This window comes from Orcinus orca, chromosome 20, assembly GCF_937001465.1.
Source record: "Orcinus orca chromosome 20, mOrcOrc1.1, whole genome shotgun sequence".
Taxonomy (NCBI): domain Eukaryota; kingdom Metazoa; phylum Chordata; class Mammalia; order Artiodactyla; family Delphinidae; genus Orcinus; species Orcinus orca.
This window is the reverse complement of record NC_064578.1, coordinates 17,136,900-17,151,288: the sequence shown is the minus strand read 5'-3', so window position 1 is coordinate 17,151,288 and position 14,389 is coordinate 17,136,900. Positions and strand designations below refer to the sequence as shown.

At 36.9% G+C, this 14,389-nt stretch overlaps 1 protein-coding gene across 8 annotated transcripts in view; it reads left to right on the top strand.

The window, feature by feature from the left end:
• The window catches only part of NFAT5 (nuclear factor of activated T cells 5), a 132,546-nt gene that overhangs the window by 94,752 nt on the left and 23,405 nt on the right, over window positions 1-14,389 (top strand). For all 8 annotated transcript variants that reach the window (XM_033434271.2, XM_012534319.3, XM_033434270.2 and 5 more), the window contains 5 exons: window positions 82-272; window positions 1,785-1,957; window positions 8,059-8,193; window positions 8,319-8,371; window positions 12,787-12,919. In XM_033434271.2, the coding sequence (XP_033290162.2) occupies window positions 82-272; window positions 1,785-1,957; window positions 8,059-8,193; window positions 8,319-8,371; window positions 12,787-12,919 (685 nt within the window). The remainder of the gene's footprint in view (window positions 1-81; window positions 273-1,784; window positions 1,958-8,058; window positions 8,194-8,318; window positions 8,372-12,786; window positions 12,920-14,389) is intronic.

The window sequence follows — 14,389 nt, the reverse complement described above, 5'->3', positions numbered from 1 at the left end:
CTTGGTCTTAAATGTTTGATTTTACAGTTAGATTATTTGAAATGCTGATTAGTGTTTATGCTCCCTGTTATCTCACTCCAGCTGGAAGGCCATAATGAGCCAGTAGTGTTGCAGGTGTTTGTGGGCAATGACTCTGGTCGAGTGAAACCACATGGATTTTATCAGGCCTGCAGGGTAACTGGGCGAAATACAACTCCCTGCAAAGAAGTGGACATTGAAGGCACTACTGTTATAGAAGTCGGCCTTGATCCGAGCAACAATATGACACTGGCGTGAGTACTTAGTAAAAAAATTTTTTGTTAATTCGTTACACTTTTGCAGTAGGCAGGAAAATTTTTTAGTTTCTAATGTATAAAAGATATTGGGTATTGTACTGAAATGTTTTAAGCATAACAAATAAAAAGAATAGTTTATTGCAGAATGGTAATGGGTGAAAACGAACTCTTTTGCCCTTTGCTAGAGAATTCCCATAGTGAAAGACAAGGATATAAAAGCCAGGTGGAATGCTGGCTTTTTGGAAAATAATACAGACTTATATGTTGGCATTAATAATATTAACATTAAAAAATAAAATTACAAACAATTTGATTTGCTTTCCTAAATTCTCTTTTGTTAGTGTTTGCAGTAGAAACTGACAGAGATCATTCATGGTGCCTTGACCCATCTTGGTATGAAAAAGCATATTGCTGGTCTAAATTTACCTTCTGTTTCTATTTTCCTATGTTAAAAAATTATGTCCTTGGACTACCTATTTTTCATCTTATGCATTTTCATTTCCTGAAATATATTAGAAATGATTGAAATTAATTTTTTTCCTTAATCCTTTTATTAAGGACCTTTAATCCTAACAGTAACCATAACAGCAGCAAATATTGATCTGGGATAGACCTGTTCTGTAATTATCCGTATTGGATAGCTAAAGACTTTTCTCTACTTGGTTTTCACGTTTTGTTCTTTTTTTTTTGAAAACCATTTTGAATAAGTTAGTGAGAGGATAGTTTGAAAAGGGAAATTTTGAAACATATTTAGTGAAGGTTTATTTTTTAACTTTTGAAATTGTAAAAATAAATGTATATGGTGGAAGATAGGGAGTTACTGATTATAAAAATAGTACTTATTCCTTATAAGTTGAAAATACAGATTAATAAAAATCTCAATAAAATTTAGTAGTAATATAAAGCTAAAAACATACCCCTCAAACGCCAACTTCCAACTTAATAGAACTAATTACTGTTTTGACATTTATTTTTCCATCCTTTTTTCTGATAAAATTGCGATGATACTCTACTCACTGCTTTGTAACCTGCTCTTCACTTATCATGAGCATTTTCCCATAACATTAAATATTATTTATAGCATATGTTTTAATGGCTGTGCAGTGTGACATTTTGGGGGGGAGACAGTTACTAATTTTTTTCAAATAAAATCCGTTTCTCTATTTTAATATCTGAATTAGGTGCAAAAAGAAAGAGGATAAATTTAATTTTTTAAAACAAAAGTAACTCTTGTAAACCATTACTTATGTTCAGATTTTGAAACAGTGATTTTACTTCTGTACTATTTTTTCCATTATTATTAAAAATGAAAAGTTGACAAGATGAGAAGTTATGAATATTCAGAACTTACCCTTCTCTGTTTTTTGAATTTGGAACCGTATAATTATATTACATACTCAAAAATTAACAAGGAAGCAAATTATTTTTAAAAAGAAAACTTGTTTGATTAAGAATATTGTACTATTTATACAACAGAAAATATCAGTTAATATATTTTTTCTGTATTAGGGTGGACTGCGTAGGGATATTGAAATTGAGGAATGCTGATGTTGAAGCCAGAATAGGAATTGCTGGTTCCAAGAAAAAAAGCACTCGTGCCAGATTGGTTTTTCGAGTTAATATCACAAGGAAAGATGGCTCCACTTTGACACTGCAAACACCCTCTTCTCCGATTTTATGTAGTAAGTAAGAAAATATGGAGATATTAAATATATGGAGTTTTTTTTTCATTTTCTGTCAATCTTTTGATATCTCTAAATATCAGTTGTTTTTCATATTCCAGCTTGTGATCATGAAAAATTTGAAACATTTTCAAAGCTATAGTTAAATTTTCTAGGCTAAATTAAAGGTGGGTAATTTCTAATAAAATTCAAAAGGAATGTAGCATTTTGTAGTTTCCTTTTATCATCCTATACTGATTTAAAAAGTAGTTTGAACAGTTTGCCTGAAGTAAATTGCAAAGGCACAGGATTTTCACAGCATCTTCATAGTGTGATAAATCGCTGTGATTCTAAGTGTTTGTATTAGAATTTAAGAAAAAATAAGGTAAGCAGAACTTTGTAAATATATAGCAGTTGGAGTTCTGATTACAAATTAAAGTATTATAGTATAGTGGGAAATGAAATTCTTACTTTGCTAACCTTGGCATAGAAAGTAAATGACGTGTGTGCGTAATTTTTTTTTTTGGCTGTGTTGGGTCTTCATTGCTTTGCATGGGCTCTTCTCTGGTTGCGCAGAGTGAGGGCCACTCTTCGTTGCGGTGTGCGGGCTTCTCATTGTGGTGGCTTCTCTTGTTATGGAGCACAGGCTCTAGGTGCACGGGCTTCAGTAGTTGTGGCACGTGGCCTCAGTAGTTGTGGCTCGCGGGCTCTAGAGTGCAGGCTCAGTAGTTGTGGCACATGGGCTCAGTAGTTGTGGCTCACGGGCTCTAGAGCACAGGCTCAGTAGTTGTGGCGCACAGGCTTAGTTGCTCTGTGGCATGTGGGATCTTTCCGGACCAGGGATCGAATCCGTGTCCCCTGCATTGGCAGGGGGATTCTCAACCATTGCACCACCGGGGAAGTCCGTGTGTGTGTATTTAAATTCAGTCATGTTGTATGTGCTTCAAGATATAGTCTGGTTTCCCTGTAATGAGTATTATTACAAGTAATAAATAGGAAAACTTTTTCCTTTGTACATCCCTTAAGAAGATTTTCATTAACTATTATTTTCTTTGGACTTGCTTCTGAATTCAAAAGAGCAGAAGAGACTGAGTTCCATTCACTTGAATTTCCTATTGGGTCGTTATGGGTATTATGACCTTGGTACCCCCAGGATACTTACAAAGCCTTTGTTATTTAATTGTAGCTTAGTTTTGTCAAATTATTCACCCTTGGTAAATCTTATTTTTCCCTTCCTTTCTAATTCATCTCAGAAGTGACTGTACCCCTATGTTAGCTTGGCAAACACCCTCATTTTTTTTTTTTTTTTCTGTACGCGGGCCTCTCACTGTTGTGGCCTCTCCCGTTGCAGAGCACAGGGTCCAGACGCTCAGGCTCAGCGGCCATGGCTCACGGGCCCAGCCGCTCCACAGTATGTGGGATCCTCCTGGACCGGGGCACGAACCCGTGTACCCTGCATCGGCAGGTGGACTCTCAACCACTGCGCCACCAGGGAAGCCTCATTTTTAAAATTTATTTATTTATTTTTTATTTATTTATTTTTTTGCGGAACATGGGCCTCTCACTGCTGTGGCCTCTCCCATTGTGGAGCACAGGCTCTGGACACGCAGGCTCAGCGGCCATGGCTCACAGGCCCAGCCGCTCTGCAGCATGTGGGATCTTCCCGGACCGGGGCACGAACCCGTCCCCTGCATCGGCAGGCGGACTCTCAACCACTGCGCCACCAGGGAAGCCCCACCCTCATTTTAAAAAGAAAGTAGTAAATATCTTCCTGATCTCAAGAGAGCTCATTTGGGGCTTCCCTGGTAGCACAGTGGTTAAGAATCCAATCCCTGGTCTGGGAAGATTGCACATGCCACGGAGCAACTAAGCCTGTGCGCCACAACTGCTGAGCCCATGCGCCTAGAGCCCGTGCTGCGCAACAAGAGAAGCCACTGCAATGAGAAGCCCACACACCGCAACGCAACAAAGAGTAGCTCCTGCTCACCGCAACTAGAGAAAGCCTGTGCGCGGCAACAAAGACCCAATGCAGCCAAAAAATTTTTATAAAGTAAAATAAAAATAAAGAGAGCTCATTTGGATTTCTCTATTTTTCATTATTATGAAAAATTTGTTTTGATATTAGTATTTCCTTGGGCTATTTCTGGATAACGTTCAGTTATAAATATACTGCTTTTAAAGTTTCTAGGTTCCATGTCCATTCTGTTGTGTTCAGATAGGGACAGAGTAAATAATCTGTAGATGGTTTATTGAGTTATAAAGCTTTTCTAATTTAGGTGCTAATTTACTGTAAATCACAATATGTTTCAACTTGAATATTATTAGAATGGAGTTTCAATTTTAGTGGGGCATGTGCAGTTCTTCTTTTACGTGATCTAATACTTTGAGCATGACCATAGCCACTCTATGTTCCATTATGGGTTTATGGTTTGTGTTTATTTCCGTGAATATAACCTTTTTGGCAGGTTAGAGCAGTTGGAGTAGAATGAGAGGTGAAAAGGAAATAGGTTAGTAAGAAGGGTTAGAATTGGAATGGGAGGTAGAAGGAAACAGGAAGATGAGAGGGAGGTAGAAAAGGAAGAGGGGCCAAAAGGTTCTAGAGCTGGAAGGGAGGAGAGGAAACAGATACTTGATCTTCCATCTAGAAACACTCAGTGGAAAGAAGGCCTAATGCCAGAATTCATGTTGTGCCCTGTGACCTTAGAAAAACAGTCCTGCTTCTACTTGTTGGTTTAACAGTGGTCATTGGATCCATTGTCTTTTTGTTTGTTTGTTGTTAAGAGGATAGAAAAATCATCCCCTTTTACATTCTTCACACCTTTAGATGTCTCCAGACAATACATATATACTAGATCAAATTAAGAATATCAATTTTCATACCTTTTTAGTATCCACCCTTCTATAATAATTTTTTTAATATGGCAGAATTAATCATCGCTTTCTTCAGTGTAATGTATTTTAGATTTTGTCTTACTAATGCTTATTGTATTAAATCTTACTGAATTTAACGAGTTCCTACTTTCCTTATTTCTAGCTCTTCCACAACTTTAGAAAAGGGATAATATCATTGAGTAAACTTCTCTTCACAGACATTAAAAAGCCTTACTAATTCTTTTGACAGGTTGAAATATTTGCTTTGTTATTTTTCAGTATTCAGATATTCAGATGTTCATTAATTTTTTTCAGCTTTTTATTTTTGGCTGTGTTGGGTCTTTGTTGCTGTGCGAGGGCTTTCTCTAGTTGTGGCGAGCAGGGGCTGCTCTAGGCATGCGGGCTTCAGTAGGTGTAGCATGAGGGCTCAGTAGTTGTGGCTTGCAGGCTCTAGAGCGCAGGCTCTGTAGTTGTGACGAATGGGCTTAGTTGCTCCATGGCATGTGGGATCTTCCCGGACCAGGGCTCAAACCCATGTCCCCTGTGTTGGCAGGTGGATTCTTGACTACTGTGCCACCAGGGAAGTCCCTCAGCTTTATTTTTGTGGCCGCTATTAGAACAGCATCTAAAAGCACATTGTTTTTTATAATACCAGAAAGGTGCCTGCTTTTTTTGTTACAGTTTTTTAAAGCAATGTGATCACTTTCAAGAGTCAGCTTACTAATTACTTAAAGATAAAAATAAAACAGTTAATGCGTAAATAATCCTGACTTCAGTTCTGTTTAGTATGGAGTATGTCCTGTTAGGTAACCATTAAACTTTTTAATAGGAAAGACCTTTTAAGGTCAAAAGTTAGAAGTTAAATTGTCTTGAACAGACTAGTTCTTTGTGTAATGTAAATACAAATATATAAAAGATAAATACACATTGTACCTTCAGAGGGGCCTCATTTGGCCATCTTAAGCCTTTAATACATAAAAGGAAAAAATGAGGTAGGAAAAAAGTTTTTTTTTTTTTTTTTTTTTTTTTTTTTTTTGCGGTACGCGGGCCTCTCACTATTGTGGTCTCTCCCGTCGCGGAGCACAGGCTCCGGACGCGCAGGCCCAGCGGCCATGGCTCACGGGCGCAGCCTTTCCGCGGCATGTGGGATCCTCCCGGACCGGGGCACGAACCCGTGTCCCCTGCATCGGCAGGCAGACTCCCAACCACTGCGCCACCGGGGAAGCCCAGGAAAAAAGTTTTGATAATCATGAATGAAGTGGAATTTCCATATAGTATTTTGAAAGTGGGGGGGGGAAGGTTATATACTTTCCATTCATTTTGTTAATACAATATGTGCATATAATTTTGCACCTCTTATTGTTTTCTAATCAAAATAATGTTTATCATATTTTTCTTGAATGTTATATAAAAATAAGTATCTAGTTCCAGTGTTACTCCAAAAAGTTATAAATTCACTTAATTCTTTAAAAGGGTAGGTAATTACCAGTGTGTGACCAGTAACTGTTTCCATTCTGTTCATACATTAACCCTGTGGGTTCCAGACAGTGTATATGTTTATACAATCACAATTTCTTTTAAACTCAGACATTGCTGAAAATATTATTTGCCATTCAGATATTGAATTAGGATAAGATACTTGTTTGTATTAAAATAAGTGAGGCTAAACGGTGCTACAGTAACAAACAACCAAAAAAATCTAAGTGGCTTACACAACAAAGTTTTACTTCTTCCTCATTTTATGATAATATTGGGTGTAGTTTGGAAGCAACTCCATTTTCTTCACTCTGGGAACCAGGCTTTAGAAGCTGCCCCTTTCTGGGATATTGCCATTTTTGTAGTGGAGGAAGATGGTAGAACCACGTGGGGCTCTTAAAGCCTGGAAGTGGCACATTACTTCAGTTCACATTTCATTATACGAACAAGTCACATGGCCAGTCCTTACATGAGTGGAGCAAGAGCCTTCCCACAAGGAACGGCAGGCCTAGGGAAAGAGGGGCAGTATTTTGACAAGGATAATTTCCCATATTACTTTCTTGTAAAGATAAAATTAACTATTAAATATGTAAGTATTTAATGAGAAAAAAACTTAAACTTTTCCTAAAGTTTAATAGACTATCTCATTAATTTAGAAGTTGATAAGTTATACAACCATGTTAAAGTTTACCTTTGCAGTATATATGTTGTTAGGGTTTACTAAAACAACAAATAGTGTGTTCTATTTCAAAGTACTTAATCTTAAGGAAGCAGGTTTTTGAGTACCTAAAAAGTATGTATTTGCATTAACCAGTATCCCAGGGAGTATTCTGGTGGAAAACTAGTCCTTAGGCATCAATATGGAAGAATGTTTCTGGAGTCAGATATGTTGGGGGGACTGTGTACTATACTCACTTCTTGGATATTTACAGTGTACATCAGAATGTGAAATGCTTGGAGAAATCCTATTGTTCATTTAGCTTTGCTTAACTCAGTAATTCCCAGATACACTTACTTTGGAACCTGTTTTACTATGCAGTACATATTAAATTTTCTTAAGGAAATCATGACATGAGGAAGTTGGTAGGCCAGTTACAATTTCTTAGATCTGGCTCCTGCTCAGTACTAGTCAACCTCTTTGTTAATTGTACTAGTGGTTAGTTAGTCTTTGTAATTGAAAAACAAGTGCCTTTTATCTTTAACCTCAGGGTATCCTAGTTCAAGGAGATCCCCTGGTAGAAAGAATTACTCTGAATTGCATTCAGTCTGTTTTCAGGTGTTCTTTTGGTTTAGGGCCTGAGTCCTGGGTCTAGATCCTTAAAGAGGCCCTCAATACCACCCATAGGCTCACATTGCCTCAGAAGTCTTGTAATGGCATAGCATAGCTGACATTTTTAAGGTTAAGATTGTGAGATAAAGTTGTTTTTAAATTGAATTTTTAAAAAATATTAAGACAAAAACATGACCAAATTCATATTTTACACCTTTTTTTTGTTCATGTAATGAGAAAACAAAGATGACATCTAATAAATTAAAATGTCATCGCAGACATTAATCCATCCCTATAAAATCTTACAATAGTTATTAAACATTAATACAGACTTTTCTGTTTTTTCTTTGCTTTCTGTTATGGTAAAATTTAATATGCAGAATAAAAGAAGTCAAATTCAGGGGTCAACAACGACAACTTATAGAACTGGATAATTGAGAGTTGATTTTAGATAAGAAGTAAGTGTTGGTGGTTCTTTTTATGGAATGCTTATATATATCTACAGCTCAGCCAGCAGGAGTGCCAGAAATCTTAAAGAAGAGCTTACATAGCTGTTCAGTGAAAGGAGAGGAAGAAGTATTTTTAATCGGCAAGAACTTTCTGAAAGGAACTAAAGTTATTTTCCAAGAAAATGTTTCTGGTAAGTAGGCACAATACTGCCTTAGAAATTGTTGCGTGTTTCACTTTGTTATAAAGATATAGTTGTAGCTACAAAGTAAAAAATTTTTCACAATTTTAGTAAGTCACTGTTTTTATTTCAATCAGATGAAAACTCTTGGAAGTCAGAAGCTGAAATCGACATGGAATTATTTCATCAGGTATAATTTAAACTTTTTATAGTTTGATTGCTTACTCTCTGAGAAATTGAGTTTTGCTCCAAAATTTTCCTGCATTAACAAATTTCTTCTTTATATGAGGTTGACATAAATCATTTAAAGTTTCTTTCTTGGGTTTCTTTAACTGAAATAGATTTATTCCACTGATGCTAGAAATGACAGTTCTCTATTTGAAAAAGTTAAGAGCATTAGCAAATTACCATTGTTAATGAATGAAAGATTTCCTAATACTTATTTGCTCTGAGGATCTGGACTATCTTAACGTACTATTTAGTTAAATCAAAGGGAAACATTTATTGAGTACCTGCTATGTGCCAGGTGTTTTATACTTGTTAGTTACCTTTTTGCATTCAGAAGCACTACCTGTTACACTTAAAGAGTCTATATTTGTAGGACCTTGCTATATATTGTTTTCCAAATAACAAGGAAAAAAGTTTGAAAACAAGGATAAAGAACTGACTTAAGAATTAGTATGTAGAGCAGATAAGACCAACCTCATAGAAGTTGAAACTAACAAAAGAGAAAGACAAACTTATGAGTAAATCAGATATAAGGCAAACGCAGAAGACTGGAATGTATAAATACAGTTCATAAAGAACAGAGAAGCAAAAGAACACAAATCAGAGCCAGCCAAAGGGAGAGACACATAAAGTAAGGTCTGGGAGGGTCCTGAAGGTGAAGCTTCCTGTCCTCAGGGATGCCTTACCTTCTCAGCACATTGATGTGTGACAACATAGGCAGTACATACAGAGTACTGCCTGTTAGGAAGCTCATCCAAGCTATTGGTATTCAGAGTTTTTATTTGGGTTGGATCACATACTGCCCGTGCAGCTAACCTTTAGTCTCCAGTTCCCCCAGAGGTTGGAAATGATATGACATGTTTCAAAGCTCTCTTCATAAATTACATTGTTAGACTTTTCAGTAGCCAAAGCTCCTAAACAAACGAAGATACTTCTGTCAGACAGGACATTCTAGGGGCCTAGAGATCACCTCCCAGTAGACAAGGGAAAAGACTAGACCTCACTTTGAGTTAAATGAATTCTTCACTACATAGTATCATTTAAGGTGGAGCTTCCTGTATACCTAGACAAATGCTATGCAGAAAGTTTTCCTACATGCTGTCAAGAAGAGATAATAGGACTCAGCAGCCATTCCTTTGTCACATTTACCATCAGATAATCTCTGCTAGACTAGTCTTAACTGAAATTCTAGTACCTTCTTTGTCACTAACAATCTGTGTTACCTGTGTAAGACAAGTCTCTCTTTTGCCCCACTTTTCTAATCTATAAGATAAACTCTTTTACTAGATTATTTGAGGTTCCTTCTAACTCTGGCATTTTATGATTTCTTGTATAACTTGTTGATCAGACCATTCCCACTTCAGAGCTTGTAAGCTCTGAAAAAGATTATCCGCTGAAAAAAGAAAGTCGTTACTTTGAATCCAAGCAGATTTTTCTAAGAAATTAAAATTCAGGGACTTCCTGGTGGTCCAGTGGCTAAGACTCCGCACTCCCAATGCAGGGGACCCAGTTCAGTCCCTGGTCAGGGAAGTATTATAGATCCTACACGCATGCTGCAACTAAGAGTTCGAATGCTGCAACTAAAAGATCCCACATGCTGCAACTAAGACACGGCGCAGCAAAAATAAATATTTTTAAAAGATAAAAAAATTAAATTTCAGATATTCTTCTCTTTTTACCTCAGAGAACATTCTGCCTGCTCCACAGGTCTCCCAGTCCTTTGTGTGTTTTGTCTGTATTGTACTCCTAGCTCAGTGGTAGTTAATTGCTCTTAATTTTTGAGAGTAGTATTTTTAAAAAGCTTACTATCACTACCTACAATTTACTTAGTTTTTAATTCAAACCACTTGTAGAATTTCTGGATTCAGATTGAGGAAGTAAGAAGAATTAGTATGAAAATAGGTTCATTTGGCTTTTATAAGGTTTCAGGGGCTTCCCTGGTGGTGCAGTGGTTAAGAATCTGCCTGCCAATGCAGGGGACACGGGTTTGAGCCCTGGTCCAGGAAGACCCCACATGCCACAGAGCAACTAAGCCCGTGCACCACAACTACTGAGCCTGCGCTCTAGAGCCCGCGAGCCACAACTACTGAGCCCGTGTGCCACAACTACTGAAGCCCACGCACCTAAGAGCCCGTGCTCCACAACAAGAGAAGCCACCACAGTGAGAAGCCCGCACACTGCAACAAAGAGTGGCCCCCGCTCTGCGGAACCAGAGAAAAGCCCATGCACAGCAACGAAAACCCAATGCAGCCAAAAAATAGAATAAATAAAATAAAATAAAATAAATTTTATAAATAAATAAAAGGTTTCAAATTAGATTTGCTTAAATACGCTCTCCAAAGCAAGTGGAGTAAAAGGTTTGTTTAAATAAAATATGCATCTGACTTTTAGATACTAATTCTGTTACTAATTACCAAAAAACAAGTTTTTATTCAGAAGAATAATTTCAGTTATTGAGTTTGCCAAATATGTAATTTTAAGACCGGGAAGATACTTCACAAATCCATCCATTCAACCATCTCCTTAACTGTAGGTAGGACTGCTTTGTGATGTAGTTGCAGTGTTTAAACAAAGGAAGGTGGGCAAGATTTTAAGATTCTGTTTCTTAGAAGTTGGATCACTGCAGGTACATTTTTTGATGGCCTCATGGGCAATTGAATATGTGCATTCAGATTTTTGCCCCCTAATACCTGTGGATGTACACACATTTATATATGTTTTTGCACCTGAATTAGAAGTGTGATTTTTTTTGAGATGGCTAACTGGACTCAGGAGGCATTCTATTAATGCCATAAATAAGCTATATATATATATATTTTTTTAATTTATTTTTGGCTGTGTTGGGTCTTCGTTTCTGTGCAAGGGCTTTTTCTAGTTGCGGTGAGAGGGGGCCCCTCTTCATCGCGGTGCACGGGCCTCTCACTATCGTGGTCTCTTGTTGCGGAGCACAGGCTCCAGACACACAGGCTCAGTAGTTGTGGCTCACGGGCCTAGTTGCTCCGCGGCATGTGGGATCCTCCCAGACCAGGGCTCAAACCCGTGTCCCCTGCATTAGCAGGCAGATTCTCAACCACTGCGCCACCAGGGAAGCCCCAAGAAGCTATTTTTCAATGTATAATGTGACTATTTCAGAGAGTGTTTTATGATGGCTTAGAAACAAATTAAGTGCTCAAAAATCAAAATCTTGGCCTCATTTGTCACATGTTCTATTCAACTGAGTCAACCAACTACTATAATCTAACTAAGTAAAAAATGTCATCACATTCACTTCATCCTCAGCTATCACCGTTGGCCTCCTGCATATCACATACTCAGTATAAAAAGAATAATCACTACCCCTTGATATTCCTTCCCAATACTATAACATACTAGGGAAGAAGAGAACAAGTCAAATGTGGTTCATTGTGTCTTCTAAGAAGAATAAGTGCTGCTGAAGCATTTATGGAACTCTTCCTTTCTCTTAAAAGGATGCTTCTACCACTATTTTCACATACAAAAAAATGACTTTGATCTACTGAGGTTTGGGTAAACTGAACCCTATTGACTTTAAATGAGAATTAAAGTGGTTAGGAAGTAGTGAACTGCATTGCGAAGTATTGATACATCTCACTGTTAAGGTTTACAAAACATATGGTAACTGACATTATGCTTGGTGGACATATTTTTTTCCTGAATATATATTCATTCTTTTTTTCAACAAATATATTTGAGTATATTTTGTGTGAGGTGCTTAACCATGGAGATAGAATGAAGAACAGAACATCCTAGGTTCTCATGGAGGTTACATTCTTTTGGTTGGAGAGGGACAAAAAGAAGCAGATAATCACAGTAATTTCAGGTGGTGATAAGTGCTATTTTAGAAATAAACAAGATTATGTGGTCAGATTGGAGAGGGGTGCTACTTTAAATAGGATTGTCAGAGAGGGCTTCTCTGAGGAGATGACATTTGAATGAGACCTGAAAACGGATAAGGAACTAGCCATTTGAAGAGGTAAAGGAAGAGTTTTCCAGTGAGAGAGAACAGAAAGTTGTAAAGGCTCTGAGGTAAAAATGAATTTAGTGTGTTAAAAGAATGAATTTACTGTGTTAGTGTAAGAAGGTCAATGTAACTGGAGTGTAACAAGCTGGAGGAGAAGGGGAATGAGATAAATTTGACAGGGCAGGGACCTTGTAAGCCATTGTAAAACATTGGTATTTTACCTTAAAAGCAGTTTTAAGATTAATGTCCTGATGCTTTTAAATACTACGTTTTTTCCCCTAGTCAGACTTTTTAAACTTTACAACTAACAGGAAATGTACTTAATTATCATATTTTATTTGAAAATTTTAATTTAAACATTACTGCTTTTCTGACTCTTATAATTTTCTTTCAATTAGAATCATCTTATTGTGAAGGTTCCCCCATATCATGACCAACATATAACTTTGCCAGTATCAGTGGGAATATACGTAGTGACCAATGCTGGAAGATCTCATGATGTTCAGCCATTCACTTACACTCCAGACCCAGGTATGTCAAAATAAAAAGTTCTGAATCAAAAGGAATAATTAACTTCTAGTTCTTTGGAAGAATATGAAGAAGACCAGCCAATTTAAAAGAGAAAGTTGTGTGCTAAGATGAATTGATATCAGTATTTTTTGAAGATGACATTATTTCCTAAGAAGATGGCCACCAAACACTGCTTTTACTCTTATATTAAGGGAACTGTTTCTGCCTTATGCTCTAATAATAAAAGAAAAGCTAGAAATGCTCTGAAGTCAGGCTCTCCAGAGTTGTCATACAAGTTACTCCTTGTTAAGAATTACCATTCATTGAGTACCTCTTATGTGCAGAAAGGTGAAAGTGACGACTTTGAGAAACTGCTAATAGTTTTTAGTCTGGCTGGCTTATAGGATGCATTTTGGGAGAGGTGAGAGATAGCTTGGAATGATAAGTGATAATATCACAAATAGAATCATATGCCTGTAACATTTTCAAATTTGTGTTATCAAAAATATCAAAGACTTCTGGTGAATAAATATTTTATATGTAATTTTAAGCATTTAGGTAAAACAGGTGCTTTAGAAACCAGAGCAGTTGCTTATAAATTTAGATCTCTGGGTAAGAAGTGTCCTAAGAGTTTTTTGCCTACATTAGTTTAGTTGCCTGAAGAAGAGAAGGCTTTTCCTGGAGAAGCAGAGAGAACATTTTGGAAATGGAAACTCTTCACATGTTTTGTTGACCTAGGTTTGGTTTCTGCCATGCTTACCATGGTTTACTCCATTCCTATCTCAGGAATCTTTAGAGCTAGAAGTTCTTCCATATCTTTACGTTTACCGATATGTTATTCCCAAATAGTTCAGGATTCAGTGAGGTACAAAGTGAAAAATGGTAGCAAGGAAAGAAAGCCCTGGCAACAAAAGTGATGGAAACAGTCTCTAGGACAGAGTTATAACTAGTCTTGATAATTACATTCTATCACTTAATGTGATCTGTTCCCTTTTTGTTCTTTTTAATCATGTCTGAGTTTCACAATATTGGTTATTTCCCACCAGTTTGCTACAAAACTGTGCCATAGTATAGCACTAATGAAATCCTTTTAGTATTTATCTCAGAATAAAAGATCACAAGTAGAAATTTCAGACAGAAAAAGACAAAGTTTGGCAATAATATACTGGCTTCAACAAAACTAGGGAGGAGGATATTGGTTTATACTTAAAGATGAAATAGTTGATTGTTTTCTTTCTAAGAAGGCCTCAAAAATCCAAGAAAATTTGATTTAAAACTAATGGTAGTTAAAGCATTTTAGTAACTGCTAGTTACTAAATATTAACATTTAGTATTTGTGTGAGGAGGAGTTTGCTCATAGGGGGAGAAAAATGGCATACAGTAATTAATTGTGTGGGAAGGGAAGAAGGAAGTGTGTGTGTGTGTGTGTGTGTGTGTGTGTGGAAATAGCCTTAAAGTTTTTGCCATCCTGAAAATACTGAGGTTTTGTTG